Here is a 14,759-nt window from a genome sequence, read left to right on the forward strand (position 1 = left end):
AAGAGAATTATATAGAAACACCAAGCGTTTGGCAAACAGGAACACAAACAATAACAAACCACTAAAAGACAAAAGAGGACAAGTTCTCACAACGACAGAAGAACAGACCCATAGATAGCAGGAGTATTACCAAGAACTCATAGCAGAGCAAGAAAACGAACCGTTTGCGCAAGAAAACCATGCAGCAGGACCAATTGAAAACTGTTTAAAAATAAATGCAGAGAGCCCAACGAAGAAAGAATTAGGTGAAGCAATCCGTCACCTGAGGAATAACAAAGCAGCAGGAATTGACGGTATCCCATCCGAATTGTGGAAAGCTGACATTGAGGGAACAGAGGAGTTACTGGCACCATTGCTGATAGAGATATGGAATGAAGAACATGTACCTACAGAGTGGAATAATGGAATCATAATAAATCTCTCAAAAAAAGGTGACGCGCAGCTATGCGAAAACTGGAGAGAAGGAACACTATTGTGTTCTATAAATAAAATACTAGCCTATATTGTACATCAAAGAATTAACGTCGAAATCGATAAAAATCTTCGCAATGAACAAGCGGGTTTTAGAAGAGGAAGATCCTGTATTGACCAGATTGCTACATTACGTATCATCATAGAAGAAATTAAAGAAAAGAATGCAGCACCGATAATGACGTTTGTAGACTTTGCCAAAGCGTTTGATAGTATAAAACACAAAGTTCTTTGGAACATCTTAAGCCACGCGAAAATTCCACCTAAGATCATGAGAATAATACAAATGATGTATAACCGAACAACATTCCAGGTATTACATAAGGGTCAAATGACGGACAAAATAGAAATAGAGAAGGGGGTAAAGCAAGGCTGTATACTCTCACCTCTACTCTTCAATATATGTCTTAACTACATTTTACAAAAAACCATAGACAGAAAAACGGAATCCCTTGAAACTACTTAGATGGTAAGAAACTGGCTGATATGGAATATGCAGATGATATATGCCTGGTATCCCATACAATAGATGATATGCAGAACATGCTAAGTAAACTGGAGAAAGAGGAGGCAGAAATTAGTCTCCGAATAAATGTCAATAAGACAGTTGAGATGAGAATAGGTCAACTCCGACAGGAAAAATTATATATCAGTAAAGAAGAAGTAAAACAGGTACAAGTGTTTTATAGTTTTTTTATAAACGTTTATAAAAATTTTATAAAAATTTATAAAAAAATTTCAGGAAAAATACGTATAAAATAAACTATAAAATAAATAAACTTATAAAATAGTTTTCAATTTAGGAAAATATCGTTCAGCAGTGGCATCAGATGTGGGCAGAGTGAGCAGAATGCGAAGAGCTACTGTTAAATTTGGGTAAACTGCAGTAAATTCGCTTAAAAATATAAATTTTAAAATTTTACAAACATCATTATTTAATTCTTTTAACAGGCCGAAGCTGTATAATTTCTTCAAAAAAATCGTCTCTCGCTATATCTAGATATCATTATATCTCATTTTTTTACAAATTCCTACAAAAAAGTTTTAATTGTGAATTTTCTGTATTATTGTTCAAATTATATAAAAATTTGAAACAATCAACATGATTTTCCAATATGTAAAATCTTTCATTTACTGATATTAATGCTTGGTCGAGAACACAATAAAAGAAATGAACTTTGTATGACATTTTAGGATCCAAAATCAGTTCGTCTTTATGTTCGTAATCCAAATGTCTGATTTTATTCCGACGCCGTAGCTGTGGCTGGTTGAAAACTGCGCTCCACATCCAAGTTCCCTACAGTTTCATTTGCTGTTGTAATCTTCTTTTTCTTACGGTGCCTTATCCTTAAGGACGTTGGCCATTACATATTACATTTGCCCATTTAATCTTATTTTTCTGCCGCCCTGAATAGTTCTATGGAGGTCATTCGTCCATTGTCGTAGGTTTTTAAGCCCCTTTCCTGGTCCCCTTTTCCTATTGATTTTGCCTCCGATTATTAGTTGGAGCAGTTCATACTTTTGCTTTCTTACGATGTGACCAAAATATTGTGTTTTACGTTCTTTTATTATAAGCATAAACTCTCCTTACTTTTTCATCCTTCGTAAGATTTCCGCATTTGTCGTATGGCTCATGTAGGATATTATGAGCATTTTACGGTAGCACCAGAGTTCGAATGCTTGGACTCTATTTTGTGTTGCTTCTGTTATTGTCCAGGCTTCAACACCATAGAGCAAGGTGGAGAAAACATAGCACTTAAGTATTCTAGTTCTCAATGAGATGGTACGTGCCTTTTCCAGACGTGTGACGTGTTCTTGACTCTAGTGGGCGGTCCCCATCAAATTTCATCAAGGTTACTTCCAAGATAGGTTATTCTTGTTACTTTTTCCAGGTCTGTTCGTCGACATTGACCTTCACCCTTCTGCTTTGGTGCTTGCTGAAGACCATTGTTTTTATCTTGTTGGTATTCAATTTCATTCCAAATTCTCTACAGGCTGTAGTTACTCGGTCCATTAGGCTTTGCAGTGCTTCAGCATTATCTGCCAGAATGACCGTGTCATCAGCGTATCAGCTGTGGTAATAACAAAATTAAATTTGCTATCTGTCCCAAATCCGAGCAAGAATTGTTTTAACTCTTGTAAAGCATTTAACGCAGGCTGCATATTCAATGTTTTTGATTGTAAAATCTTGCTAACGAAGTTAACATTCATCAGAACTTCATACCATATAATATGTGGACTGAGCATATGAATGTAAATGTTGATATTTTATCTCCTAAACATCTAGCTTGATATTTTGAATCAAGATCAAAATCCGAATGTGTTAGTTCACAAAAAGCATCATAAATTTTTACCAAATTTTTATACAATGGCTTTAAGGCTTGGTGGCTGCATGGCTGTACATGATTTTTTTGTTTAAAAAGATTGTATAAATCAATATGTAATGTACCTTTGAAGTTAAGTTATACAGGGTGGCAAGGTCGGTAAATGGGTAAGTGTTGGTTTTATCGGCGTAAAATTTTTGTAACAACTCTAGTGGCGCCCCTTAATTGCTGGCGCCTGTGTGTGCCGCACACATTGCACACGTGGACGGCGCGGCCCCGGTCCTTCATACGATTGAGTTGTGTACATGAGAACTTTTTATCAGGATGCTTCAAAGAGTATTTTCCCAAAGTATGAACAAAATCTACTGGGACCTAATTTCCATAAGGTTTGTGCGGGGTACTTTAACTACGACTGCTTTAGATTGATAGAACTAGTTTTTCGTTAGTCAAATAAAAATAAATATAAAATATATTCATTGGAACTATTAATTTTATTCTAGATTTTATTGCATTAAATTTTTATTTGCAAAAACTTCTGACGATGGGCCTGCATACGAATTATAGCAGACCTATATAAGTAACTATTATTGCATTTAAAAATTATTGTTAAAGCTACTAACCAACCAGAAACATGGCAGTTAAAGTAAGTTATTTATTTAGTAAAGTATACCTTAAGGCGTAAGCGCAAAATGTTGGCTCCAATGCTTTTTAAATGCATTCATTTTTTCTAATCCTGAGAAAACCAATAAATAGGTGTTCTTGAAAAATTTAAACGCAGAATGAAAAATTTCGTTATTACCGAGGGCCGAATGTCCCTGAAAACTTCAATAATGTTTATTTTAATAAGTTACGGGGGCGAAAAAAAAAAAGAAAAAAATTAGGGTTATTTTTAATTTCAAATATCTCATTCAAAAGGGACTTTTTGCCCTCGGTAATAATGTAATCTTTTATTCTGCGTTTAAGTTTTTCAAGAATATTTATTAGTTTTCTCAGGTGTCGAAAAAAAAATGCATTTAAAAAGCCTTGGAGCCGAAATTGTGTGCCTTCGCCCTTAAACGAAATTAACATAATATGTTTAAAAAAAACTGTGTCCAAAACTTATAATGAAATTTTGATTACAATCTTGAATTTAAATATTTATTTTTTAACCGTTTTACTTTTCTATTTTTCAGTATATAATCCTTGCTGTACTCATTGTATCTGCCAGTGCCTATGAACATCACCAACATCATGACCAAGCTCCAGCTGCTCAGTCGTACGTTGCCTACAGTACACTTATCCAAACACATGCTGCACCTGTAGTTTACTCTGCTCCAGTTGCCTATACTAATGCTGCTCCAGTTGTTCAATCGTACGCTGCTCCTTCTGATTTTGCTTATACTTCTCTACCTGAAACAGTTGTAGCTGCAGATAATTCTGCTTATACTGCACCGAATTCTCGTGCAGTTTCTGGATCTCTTGGACACGGAGCTTCATTACTTCAAGTATATTCATCCCCTTTGGTTTCTAGCTATACTGCTGATCTCCACAATGGATTAAATGCTGTTGTTCCAAATGAACATGCTGCGGCCACAGCTGTACCCAATTTTGTCTCTCCTGTCGCCTATGCAGCTCCAGCAGCTTATTCCACTTACTCTGCACAAGTATCTAATGGTGCTCCCGTTGCTTCTAACCACGGAGCTTCCGGTATTCAAAGATATTCAGCTCCTTTGGTTTCTAGTTATACTATTGATCACCAAAATGGATTTAATGGATTTAGAGCTGGTGATAACAACGAACATATCGCAGCCCCAGCTATACCCAATGATGTTGCTCCTGCCGTTTATGCTGTTCCAGTAGCTAATACCGCATATGCTGCACCATCATCCCATTCTGCTGCTGTTGCTCCCGTGTTTGGAGCTGTAAGTGTTTAAGAATATAAAGCTCCTTGTCACGTAGCTATAGTAGACTATTTGAATATTGCTGATATTGTAGATATGGTGATTATAACAATGTACATATAATAAAATAGTCAAAAATAAATAGCCTAATTATTCGAAAATAAACTTGTTTAAAAAAGATTTAGTAAACTCTGCCAGTATTTATGGAATGAACTGAGTAGCTCCACAACCCATGCAGCTGGTCCTAAGCCCGGAAAAAAAGGAAGGATAGAGAAGTAACACACAGATGAAACCCAGTTTGAATTTAGGAATACGCTGGATACCCGTGAGGTACTTTTTGGCTTAAATGTATTTCTCCAAAAATGCCAACACCAACGTAGCTTTCATCGATTAACTGAAGGCTTTCGATAGAGTACAGCATGAAACACTTTTGAACATATTAAGAACTAAAGGCATTGATGATAGAGACCTGCGTATTATAGAAAACTTGTATTAAAAGTAGTCATACAAGATTAATCGACGAATCAGAAACATGTATCAGAAATGACGAAAGATACATCAGACAGGGATGTATTCTATCCTTGCTATTATTTAATATCTCATCTGATATAATTTTCAAACAGGCTTTGAACGATGAAGATTTTGGAGTGAAAATCACCTTATTTACACTGACAACAATGTTTTCTGATGAGATAGTCAAGGATGAGAATGCTTCTAAGAGAAAACGTATTATATTTTATCGCCACCGCTCACAACAATGCTCTTCTACAGATATATCAACAATATATTGAGAGAGTTATTCACTTTAATTATCTGAGACATAGGCGCCCATACACACGGGCAGGGGGGCCGTGGCCCCCCCTAGCTTTTCGGGAAAGAACAAAAATTAAATTTATATTACATAAACGTATTTTTGTCAAAAAATTATTGGATAATTTTGAGAGATAAATTGGAAACAACATATTTATTAATAAAAAAATTCACATATTGGGTAATTAATAGTTTAACAGAAAATCTGTGTGTCTGTGTGTCTGCGACAGCGGTCTATATGGAATGTGCTTAATACACATTTCGCACAGTCACGGTGTGCTATTAACAAAAACATTAAAAGAGATTAGAAACATGGGAATATAATATATACTGTAATCGATACCCAAAATTACAAATTAAATGAATCATTTTTTTATTTATAATACTGCAAAGAAACTCATATTAGCAAGAAATCCGATCTCTGACCGATAATCACTAATGAGCCATTTGTATTTGAGAACTGGCACTATAAAGATAAAGTGTAAAATCTGTGAAGTGATTATATTTGTTTTCTAATAAGTTTTGTGTACACCTAACAGCATAAGCAGAAATAAATTCATATTGAAAAATAATTTTTAAAATTTATTGAACATAGTTAGTCAAATTTTAGTTTGCAAAAGTTTTTTTTAGTAAGTAGATTATTTTTAAAGTGTACATTATGATGAACAGAACAATTTTATTTAAATGAAAACAGATGATCTTTCATGACGAATGAGTGTTATATACAGGGTGTCCCAAAAGTAGCGGAAAGGTCGAATAATTCGCGAAATGAACATCGGATCGAAAAACTGAAAAATACATGTTAAATATTTCTCAAAAATCTATGCGATGACACTGAACAAGTTCACCACTTCAACCCCTGTGTGGGGAGCGGGGGGTAAATTTAAAATCTTTAATGGAATCCCTAATTTTTGTTGAAGATCTGGATTTTCCTTGTAAAAATAAGCAAATCTTATTCGAAATAAATAGATAGCGCTATAATCGGAAAAAACGATATATCGTGATACCATAGTAAAATTATAGAAACGGTCTAATATCTCGAGAAATATACTTCCAAATGAAAAACTAAAAAACACGTGTTTAATATTTTTCAAAAATCTATAGAATGACACCAAACAGGATTTTTCATTCCACACTCTGGAGGTGGGGTGAGAGTTAACTTTAAAATATTAAATAGGAACCCCCGTTTTTTATTGCAGGTTGAGTTTCCTCCTCAAAAAATAAGTAACATTTATTCGAAACTTTTTTTAGAATTGTTGATATATAACTATATTGACTATAATCGGAAAATGCGATTTATTTGCGCCATCTATCAACGATTCTAAAAATGTTTGGAATATATGTGACTTATTTTTCATAAGGATTCTAAATCTGCAAAAATAAAGGGGGCTCCTTTTTAAGATTTTAAAGTAAAAACTTGGTTCGACACATACTTATGGTTAGTCTACTCGCCAAAGTTGAAAGCAGGGGTTTGCAAGAATTGTATTCTTTTCAAACGGGTTTTAAAGAGCGGCGCAACTTTTGTGGTAACCATGACATTTCCATTTAAAAACTGGGTCTAGTATTTAAATGTATGAATAATTTCTCACAACAGGGTTCAAACTAGGTTTTTTAGGTGGTTTAAACTACAGTAGACTCCCTCTATAACGAGAACTGAAATGGTGGACTAATTATCTCGTTATAAGCGGATCTCGTTATATCAAACAACAATAATATTGAAATGTTTTGATGCCTCTTACGTAGTTTATTACGTGTCGATGGTCAACCTGAACAGTGAACAATGAGACTTCGCCGTAATAAATTGTAAATTTCCTATAATATTCAATATCGGTCGATAAACAGGCAGAAGTTTATTACAGGTGGCCGAGTTTATTACAGCACTGGCCTCGATAATAAGACAGATGTTGGGAATTTCTATGTACAGGCAGTTAAGGCATTTATTTATTTATGACCATTACAACCCTAAAAGCGATTAGTAGGCAGACCGCAGAAGAGGTGGGCAGATGATACCAAACAAGTCGCGGGCAAGCAGTGGATGAGAATTGCCAAGAGTAGAAATTGATGGAAGCAAATGGAAGAGGCCTATGTCCAGCAGTGGACGAACACAGGCTGAAGAAGAAGAAGAAGACAACCCTAAAAACAGGTAAAGAACACGATGTATTCTTCGATTTCATGTTTCCTCGTTGTAACAAATATGCCTCGTTATAGAGCGTTATAGTTCAATAGGAATTTCATGGGACACCTAATATGCCTCGTTATAAGCGAAACCTCGTTATATCCGTGTTCGTATAGAGGGAGTCTACTGTATATATTGTGACCCGAAATATACAAAATGTAATGTGCAACATCTTCACGTTTGCCCCCCCCCTAAAAGTTTTTATGTGGGCGCCCTTGATCTGAGATGCTACATTACAGTGCAACTACATATATCCAAGTAAAGTGATCAAATGCAGAATTGAAGCAGCTCGCACAACGTTTATGTAAATGAAATAATTTTTCTGTAATCACGCTTAAACCTAAAATTACGTCGAAGAATGATCAAATGCTATATTTGGTCATTGCTGTTACATAGCTCCGAGATTTGGACTTTGAAGTCCGATACGATCAATCGCCTTTATGCGTTTGAGATGAAGTTGTATAGAATAATGGTCCAAACATCCTGGATACTGGATGCAGACCAATGAAGGAAGCTGTGTTAAATAGAGCAAATTTCGTTAATGAGTTATTCACTAATAAAATAAAAAAAGAATGTGTGTGTACTTTGTACGCACGTAAGAAGTTATACTTCTATTATACAATGATTTCTTAAAAATAATATACCTACCTTATATTTCTTCTTCTTCTTAAAGTTCCCTCTCCTATCGGAGGTTGAATATCATAATGGCTATGATCACTTTGTTGGCTGCTGCTCTGAATAGTTGTAATGAACTACAGTTAAACCATTCTCTAAGGTTCCTCAGCCAGGAGATGCGTCTTCTTCCTATGCCTCTTCTTCCTTGGATCCTTCCTTGCATAATAATTCTCAGCAACTCATATTTTTCTCCTCTGGTAATGTGACCCAAATATTCCAGTTTTCTAGTTTTTATACTTTTCATAATTTCTAACTCCTTATTTAAACGTCGTAGCACTTTAACATTGGTAATCCTTTGAACCCACTGAATTTTCAATATTCTTCTGTAACACCACATTTCGAACGGTTCTTTTCTTCTTATGTGTTATCTCTTCAATGTCCAAGCTTCCATTCCGTATAGCAATATAGAAAATATGTAGCATCTTAGAGCCCTCAATCTGAGAGGCAACTGAAGGTCTTTGTTTGTAAGCAGTGTTTTCATATTTATAAATGCTTGCCTTGCAGTTTCAATTCGGACTTTAATTTCTTTGCTTTGGTCATTTTTGTCATCAACACAGGTTCCCAGATATTTGTATGTCTTAACTTTTTCTATTTGGGTTTGCTCTTCATTAACCTTTTATTTCCATGTTCTGTTTTTGAGACAATCATAAATTTAGTTTTTTTCTTGTTTATTTTTAGTCCGTATCGAATGCAATAATCGTTATTTCTATTTAGTAATTCTTGTAGTGATTCCAGGGTGTCTGCCATTATAACGGTGTCATCAGCGAATCTTATGTTATTTACTATTCTTCCGTTTATAGAGATTCCATCACTTAGCTCCGCTATCGCTTCCTGAAATATGCCTTCACTGTACAGGTTAAACAGTAGCGGCGACAGAACACAACCCTGTCTTACTCCTCTCTTTATATCAATATTCTCGGACTCCTTTTCTTCTATCTTTATATTGGCCTTTTGATTCCAATACAAATTGATGATAATTCGTAAATCTCGTCTGTCTATATCTCTGTTTTTCAATAATTCTATTAGTTTTTCATGTCGGACCCTGTCGAACGCTTTTTCGAAGTCGATGAAACAGGAATAAATATCCAGGTTCATATCTAAGCATCTTTGAGAGAGGACATTAAACGCAAACAATGCTTCTCTTGTTCCAATTCCTTTTCGGAACCCAAATTGGGTATCATCCATATCATATTCTAGCTTTCTGTATAATCTTCCATGAATCACCTTTAGAAATATTTTGAGGGTATGGCTTATTAGTGATATTGTCCTATAGTCCGAACAATCTTTGGCGTATATTGTTTTTGGGATTGTTACAAAGGTGGACACCAACCATTTGAGGGACTTTATATTTAATATACTTTAAACAGTTTGTTTTAATTTTTTTAAACATCAAACTAATTTTGTGCTTACCGCTTTTAAAAAAATAAAAAAAAAGTATAGGATTGCACTGGATTCGAACTCAAGACCTGTCGATCTCTGGCCGAATGCTATACCAAACACGCTACGACGACTGTGTCTGTATCGGTTTGGACCAGTGGCGGCTCGTCAGAGGAGGCAAGGGAGGCTCAGCCTCCCCATAAATTTTTTACACACTCTACACTGTTTTGTTTATCATGAATCGCGAAAACAACAAGTACAACTCTCACTATTATACAACGTGTAAATTCCATATTATCACTAATTATCCATACGTACGGAGCATTAGCATTAGAACGCATGATCGCGTCTCAGTTTTATTACATATTATTGTAGGCAGGACCCTGGGTTATCCCGAGATGCATGAACGGAGCACGGAGCCGAGAAGCCCAACAATCTCCGTTGCTAATGCTCCGTGCAGCGCAGCAGGCGTTTAAGGAGACCCGTTCTTTTAACAGTGGCATCTACGGTGCCATCACGCGCTGCCCGGAGATATACCAAGGGAGGCAGAATAGCTTATCGGCTCCGTTGCGTGGTTGCGTGCGTCTCGGGACAACGAATTTTAGGGTCCTGACTAAAAATACATAATGAAAAATCTAAAAGTGCGAATTTTGTTATGAAATTTGGTATGTGAGGTTATAATAATATTTGGAACAACTTGCTCAAATAACTTTTTCCGATATCTCTAACTCAAAGCAAGATATCGGTAATTTATGGTGTTTTTGAATTAGCAGTAGGCCGCGTTTAGAATTAAAAAAATTCAGTTGAGTATCTTAAAAAATTTGAAGCTTCATTATGTATGGACTGCAAAACTTCAAATCTGTATTTATTTTAATGTTGTTCTGAAGCTATTTTCTTGTGGCATTTTTATAATCAAGTATATTCAAATGGGAAATAAGCCACAATTTTACCTAAAAATGATTTTATTAACGTTTCGACGCCCAAGTCGGGTGTCGTTGTCAAAATACAAAATAATGTATTTTGTATTTTGACAACGACACCCGACTTGGGCGTCGAAACGTTAATAAAATCATCTTTAGGTAAAATTGTGGCTTATTTCCCATTTGAATATACTTGATTGTATTTATTTTGATATGCGAGGTATCTATTTACAAATAGATGGAATTGTTAACAAATAAACGACACAAACTTTGGTATTAAACTTTTACAATTAGACTAATTATTTTTAAAATGATATGATATCATGAAATTATGAATTAGGATGATATTATGAAATGTAAATAAAATATGGTCAAAAAATGGGGCCTTAAAATACATTTTTTGGCGCTAATTTTATGCTAGTGCAAATTTGTCTAGATATTTTACAGTTAGGTATAGCCTCCCCTTTTGTAAAAATCACGAGCCGCCACTGGTTTGGACGTACCTACCTAATGACAATTCACAGTAACAAACAGACAAGGTGTGAAGTATAATAAATATATAAGAAAATGTTTTAATAATATTCATCTTACTCTTAGGGCCGCCGAGAGGAATGAGCGGGCCCCGGTAAAAAGTGGCGAACGGGCCCCCGACAAAAAGTGAAGAGCGAAAAAATTGTTTAACTTTTATAGAAATAAAATTATCAATAGTAAAAATATGTAATAAGAAACTTCAAATATAAATTTTATTAAATTTTGATTATATTTGTAATAGTGAAAATATTTATAATACAGGTGCTTTTCGAGTTTTCTGATTGAAAAAGATGTCTATAACTTTCGAAAAATCGCATGATTTTACCAAATCATTCTTAATGCACAAAGTTGATAGGCGAGTTAACCAATCCTGTTTCATGGTAGATATCACAGCCTTTATGCGGGAAAGAAAACTAAAGGATATTTTCGCTTCTGCGACTGTCACCATCAATGTGAAAAATATTCTTAACGCAATAACGACGTTAGGAAATAATGAATCTAATTTGAGATGTTTAATGTTTTAAGTAAATCTATTGGAGAAATTGAGAAAAATGTCCTGGCAGAGAAATCTTAGAGAATGGTTTGGATAGAGCTCAACTGAACTCTTTCAGGTTGTAGTGTCAAAAGTTAGAATAGCAATGATGATTGCCAACCTTCGTCGCGGAGATGGTACGTAAAGAAGAAGATTGGAGAAAGTTAAGATTTACCAATATTATCCTTGTATATGGCTCTTAAATGAAAAATTTCATCTATCAATTTTTCACTGATATCTTCTTTATAAAACTCGCGCAATATATCAATTTTTTTCTTAATATTCTCGTCATCGTCATCTCGGAATGTCCACAAAATTTTAAATAGCGAATGAATTACATTTTCCGCATTAAATATTCTGGTTAAATTGCTTATTACTTGACAAAATTAAATAGTTCACAGCGAAATATTGCGCCGGACTCAAAATTACCAGTCGCATCACTACTGGGCCCAGGCAATCATCAAAAAATCTCACTGGCTTCTTGCGCCGTTTTTCTTTATTTTATGTAAATTCTGGATTTACTCCATAATTGCTGGTAACTAATTTAGATTCTTTAACAATGGAAGATCTGAGCCCTTTAGATTCTGACTCTTTATATTCTTCAATCAATTTCTGATTTTTTGTAAATCTTTTAGAAGCCCTGATATATTTTTAATCTCCATATCCATAGTTATCTGACTGCACTGCAGCATTTGACTTTGTGATTTGTTGCTGTTAAAACTTTACAGCAAATCAACTAAAGGTCATGTTAAATATAGCCGAGAATTAATTAAACCTATTATGGACATTAAGTGAAGAGCAAAAAAAAACTTACCTCGCTCGGCGGCCCTGCGTTACTCCTGAGGAAGGCAAAACCAAAGACACAAAAATTATAATAAATATATTTACTAAAAACACTAATATACTTTTTTTCTACGAGCGTGCAAAAATGTCTACTTTCGCGCACGCATTTTAGTTTAGAAAGTTTCACTTTTCCGCACGCGTGTTACTTTTCCGCACGCGGTTTTTACTTTTCCGCACGCGTGTTAATTTAGATATGTTAATATGGCCTTAAAGTAATTATAATACATGCAATAAACTAATATTTAGATATTATTTACTAATTTATTTCAAATATATCTTATATTGTTCCTGTTTTAATGCAATTAACGCGACAATTCGATGAAATAAAATTATTTTGACATAATATTCGAAAGTCAAATCGGTAGACAATAACAGTCATTTTAAATCATCGTCATGGAAACCAAGATCGTCGTCATGCTAACTAATTATATTGAAAGTTTGGTTTTGACAACCTTGTCAAAGAATTAATTTGTGTATGTATTTTCATATTAATTAAATTAATTAATTAAGATTTGGTAATTTTTTAAAGACTCTTAGAAAAAATATTGTTCCTAACTCTTGCAGAAAGTCTTTTTTCCGCACTCGACTGCTTGCCGAACTCCCGCTTCGCGTCGTTCGGCAAACTGCAGTCGCGTGCGGAAAAGAATGACTTTCTGCACTTGTTAGGAAAATATCTATTTCACACCTTTTCTTGCACTGATATATTTATACATATCTAGAAAGATTTAGCAACTAAACGCTATACTGTCTGTGTGCGCATGCGCACAGTATTATGAAATTTTACTCTCAATCGCGCCTAAAGAAGTATAACTTTAAAAAGTTTAGACCTAGGGAATGTTGTTAGAGGAGACCGGTACAAAATCCTGCACATAAAAGGTGTCATGGCTCAATAAAACTCGCAAATGGAGAGGAATACGCAGTGCCGAACAATTATACCGATTAGCTGAAGATCGTGACCAACTGGCCAATTTAATTGCCAACGTTAATTGAATTTAATATGGAACCTAAAGTAAATGCTTTAAAATTTTAAAAAATGAAAAATCTGGAGACGACGAAATAACAAAAGAGATAATTACATCTGGAGGTCAAACTACTTTGGGGGCAGTTAAAATCCTAATGAAGAAGTGCCTCTTTGGGGGTGCTATTACGACCTCTTGTCAAACATCCAAAACATCAAAAACATCCAAAAAATCAATCAGTGAATCAACCATAATGATAAAAAAAAGTAAAATCAAACTTTAATTTTGTTAGTTATTAATGTTAATTATAAAGTAATTATCTAAATCTACTAATAAAAATAGCACACAAAACAGCTATGTAAAATGTTTGTTAATTTTTTTTACGTAAAACACATTATCAATTTTTTTGCAACACCAAAATCAAGGCCTACTGTACCACCTAACACCAGCTACTACCCATATCCCGTAATCTTTATTAAGGATATGCATTTAATATATTCAATACCTAATAACAAAAGAATTCGATCGTGTTTCGATATCCTTCAAAACGGAAGTTACAAAAAAAACCCGTAATTATTAATAAGGTTACGGTATTTCTATCTGTACATCTGTAATCCGTATTTTACAGAGGTTGAATAATGAAACTGACCAAAAGCACCACACCCATTTGGTAGCGGTGAACTTGAAACGGTGTGTTTATTAATTTTAAGTGTTGGTGAATAATTAGAAATGGTTTGATTCGGATTATTAAACTAGTAGACCAGGGCATTTGGTAGGTACGAAAAAGATCGGAATAAATCGATTTTTAAATGCAGTCGGTACCTATCGAGTTGTAACTTTTTGCATTGTGTTAGGGATGATGTCAGAAAAAAAGTTTGCAAAAAAAGTTAATAGAAAAATGGGTGGAAATGCATAATTGCATTTTAAAGTGCATAACAGGCATCCAAAAGTGTATAAACATGTCAAAATCAGTATATTAAGGGCCAGACTTTGTTATTCGGGGTTTTCTGGATCACTGAACACGAATACGGAATCAGAACCGACCCCCGATGCACCCGTGCTCAGGGTTACTGCTAAGGTACCTCTTCTGTAATTTCGAGGGTTTTCGGGCCTAAATTGATACAAACAGATTACTCGGGGGTTTTTGGGTTAGCTGAACATGGCATTGCAATCGACTACCGAATCACCTGGTGCCCAAGGTGACTGCTGAGGCACATTATCTTCTAAAATTTTGAGGGTTTTCGTCACCAAATTGATGCAA

The 14,759-nt window shown here is 34.7% G+C and overlaps 1 protein-coding gene across 1 annotated transcript; it reads left to right on the forward strand.

The window, feature by feature from the left end:
• The first annotated feature begins 3,324 nt into the window (after window positions 1–3,324).
• Window positions 3,325–4,817, forward strand: LOC114331480 (cuticle protein 18.6-like). The gene is made up of 2 exons (XM_028281068.2): window positions 3,325–3,438; window positions 3,968–4,817. Exons 1-2 carry the CDS (start codon window positions 3,427–3,429, stop codon window positions 4,706–4,708), a joined length of 753 nt encoding a protein of 250 aa, XP_028136869.1. The 5' UTR covers window positions 3,325–3,426; the 3' UTR covers window positions 4,709–4,817.
• The last annotated feature ends 9,942 nt before the right edge of the window (window positions 4,818–14,759 follow it).

Source organism: Diabrotica virgifera, chromosome 6 (genome assembly GCF_917563875.1).
Source record: "Diabrotica virgifera virgifera chromosome 6, PGI_DIABVI_V3a".
NCBI lineage: Eukaryota > Metazoa > Arthropoda > Insecta > Coleoptera > Chrysomelidae > Diabrotica > Diabrotica virgifera.